Source organism: Eptatretus burgeri, chromosome 1, assembly GCF_056783735.1.
Source record: "Eptatretus burgeri isolate ZD-2024b chromosome 1, Ebu_testis_v1, whole genome shotgun sequence".
In the NCBI taxonomy this organism is placed as follows: Eukaryota; Metazoa; Chordata; class Myxini; order Myxiniformes; family Myxinidae; genus Eptatretus; species Eptatretus burgeri.
In genome coordinates this window covers 65,886,374-65,890,187 of record NC_140961.1, presented here as the reverse complement: position 1 = coordinate 65,890,187, position 3,814 = coordinate 65,886,374, and the positions used below count along the sequence as shown (strand labels likewise).

General features: G+C 26.9%; 1 protein-coding gene across 2 annotated transcripts in view; it reads left to right on the top strand.

The window, feature by feature from the left end:
- Positions 1–290: 290 nt before the first annotated feature.
- PVALEF (parvalbumin like EF-hand containing) overlaps positions 291–3,814 on the top strand; it is a 66,216-nt gene continuing 62,692 nt past the window's right edge. The window contains exons 1-2 of one of the 2 annotated variants that reach the window (XM_085886545.1): positions 291–364; positions 2,088–2,210. In XM_085886545.1, the coding sequence (XP_085742671.1) occupies positions 2,093–2,210 (118 nt within the window). In that variant the 5' untranslated portion in view covers positions 291–364; positions 2,088–2,092. Of the gene's footprint in view, positions 417–2,087; positions 2,211–3,814 lie in introns of both variants that reach the window. The other variant, XM_085886555.1, reaches the window with a different exon arrangement.

The following is a 3,814-nucleotide window of genomic DNA, read 5'->3' as shown; positions in this document are numbered from 1 at the left end:
TCATACACTTCCTTTATTTCGTTTCATAATCCCAGCATCGAAATTCCATGCAGGAAAGAACTTTTTTGTTCGAAGAAGAATAAGAGTTCAATAAGTCATGATAGATCTTTATACTTTATACCTATAACCTATGAAAACCTACAGATTAGTGAAATGAAAAATGGACATGTCAAAGAATAAGAAAATTAACGGAAGGAAAACTTTGCACGATTCCCATCATCCTGAAGAACATATTCACAACATGCACTATTTTTAACTTTTCCTCCTGGGTGATATAAAACCCTCGCGCACACATCAACCGCATTCACAGCTCCCATCTGAACCGCCTTCACATCTCAGCTCAACCGCGTCAACTGCTGACCGGGTTTCTTCTTATTTCTTATTTCTGTTGTGAAATTGGAATTTGGCAACCAAACGTACGATTGTGCAGGATGTGTGTGTACATATATATATATATATATATATATATATATATATATATATATATATATATATATATATATATATATATATATATATATATATATATATATATATATATATATATATATCTGTATATATATATATATATATATATATATATATCTGTATATATATATATATATATATATATATATATATATATATATATATATATATATATATATATATATATATATATATCTGTATATATATATATCTGTATATATATATATATATATATATATATATATATATATATATATATATATATATATATATATATATATATATATATATATCTGTATATATATATATATATATATATCTGTATATATATATATATATATATATATATATATATATATATATATATATATATCTGTATATATATATATATATATATATATATATCTGTATATATATATATATATATATATATCTGTATATATATATATATATATCTGTATATATATATATATATATATCTGTATATATATATATATATATATCTGTATATATATATATATATATATATATATCTGTATATATATATATATATATATATATCTGTATATATATATATATATATATATATCTGTATATATATATATATATATATATATATATATATATATATATATATATATATATATATCTGTATATATATATATATCTGTATATATATATATATATATATATATATATATATATATATATATATATATATATATATATATATATATATATATATATATATCTGTATATATATATATCTGTATATATATATATATATATATATATATATATATATATATATATATATATATATATATATATATATATATATATATATATATATATATATATATCTGTATATATATATATCTGTATATATATATATATATATATATATATATATATATATATATATATATATATATATATATATATATATATATATATATATATATATATATATATATATATATATATATATATCTGTATATATATATATATATATATATATATATATATATATATATATATATATATATATATATATATATATATCTGTATATATATATCTGTATATATATATCTGTATATATATATATATATATATATATATATATATATATATATATATATATATATATATATATATATATATCTGTATGTATATATATATATATATATATATATATATATATATATATATATATATATATATATATATATATATATATATATATATATATATATATATATATATATATATATATATATATATATATATATATATATATATATATATATATATATATATATATATATATATATTTGTCGGAGGACGTTTTGATTGATCTGCAAGCATTACTTGGTGGACATTAAAAATCCCACAGTGTCCTTCACGAAGAGTAGGCGAGCTATCGCCAGCACCATGGCCAAATTACAAATTACTGCCTTAACTACTGCTGAGAAGGCAGTGGCAAACCACCCAATGTAACCCTTGCCAAGAAACTGCTTCGGCAGCACTGACGCTCTGCAACAGAGTCTGGTACAACAGACTATATACATATGCAAATGCACAAATATATTACATATTACATGTATTTCTTTCCCAGGAAGGATGGCGAGCTCAAAAGAAACGAACAAGAAAGACATTGCAGCTTTCATGAAATGCCATGGAAGCGAACTATCTGATGAGGAACTGAAACACGTGATCAAGTCAGGCCACGCAGGAAAAGGTAAGTGTCGTGAGCATCTTCCCTTGCACATCGATTACCCCGTGCAGTCGTTTGATGAGCAACTCTGGCGACGTCGTGACTTGATTGGTCTCAGTGAAGCAATTTCTCACCTCGTAATCGGATCACAAGGTGAAGCAATTTACCCTCAAGTGCAAACAATATACTTTGAGATTTCATTGAACTTAGAGAACAATTGTTCTGAAACGAAGGGCAATAAAATGAGAGGAAACAATGATTGTTGTTATTGATTTATTTTAAAAATGTACTCAATATTATTATTGCACACAAAAATATGATACAACGATAAGGGCACTCGGTCGAGCGCATACCTCCGGCACACAATTCCTGATCCATGAGAACATATCTAGCCCAATAACGTTTTGATATATCATGCCACATGTCATTTTTGGCCCTCTTTCTCAAAGGTGAAGAATCACATTTAAAATTGAATAAAGCTCATATCCGGATCCGGATTCCGATCTTCACCAAAATCGAATCAATTCGGCCTTGTCACACACCCAACCTGTCCACCAAGTTTCATCCGAATCCATACACAACTTTTTGAGATATCATGATATATACATCAGTTTAGCCTGATCTCTCAATGGTGAAGAATAACTTAAAAAATTATCGGATCCGGATTCGGATCTTCCCCAAAATTGAACCAATTCTTCCTTGTCACACACCCAACAAAACCACCAAGTTTGTCTGAATCCGTCCACAACTTTTTGAGTTATCGTGCTATATATCGTCTTGGAACCTATCTCTCAATGGTGAAGAATCACTTTAAAAATTCTAGTCGTCGGATCTGGATCCGGATCTTCAACAAAATCTTTTCAGTTAGTCCTTGTTACATTCCAAACCTGTCCACCAAATTTCATCCCAATCCGTCCACAACTTTTTGAGATATCCTGCCACAGTCAGACAAACAAAAAGACAAACAAACAGAAAGGAGTGAAAACATCACCTCCTTCACCTTCAGTGGCGGAGGTAAAAGCATTTCAGACGCCTGGGAGAAGTTTTTACCCAAATAAGTATCTTTATAAATCAAGCATAGCATGTAGCAACACAATGCGACATGTACTAAGTTGCAAAAACAATATTTTACAGACGTACTCGCATTATAATTGCACACACTTTATAGAGGTACTGGTTGGAAAAAGATAACATGTGCTACTGGCTACCATTACGAGGCGTTTGTGACCTACATTTGCACGTTCTGTGCGGACAAACAAATGGACCCAAATGCAATATCCTCCACTGTGGGTAATAATATCAATTTTCTGTATTGCATTTTGAGGGTAATAATAATTAACGAAATCAATGTGGTGTCAGCCCAAATGGCTTGGTCCCCTCATCATAAAATCCTTTTTAATGGCTCATGTAAGAGCAGTTTTTTGTGTTGGATTTTGAGATTTTCCTCAATTTAATGCCCATATCTCAAGACTTTAATCACTGTATTGTGTTGAAAGAATATAGGTGTAGTGGAATTTGTTACTTCAACACCTTCCTTGGAGTTTATGCAATACTAGCGGTGTTTATGCTTACACAAGCTGTGTACTTTATAAACTGTACTTTACCATTGTCTCGGGTTGCTCACCTGC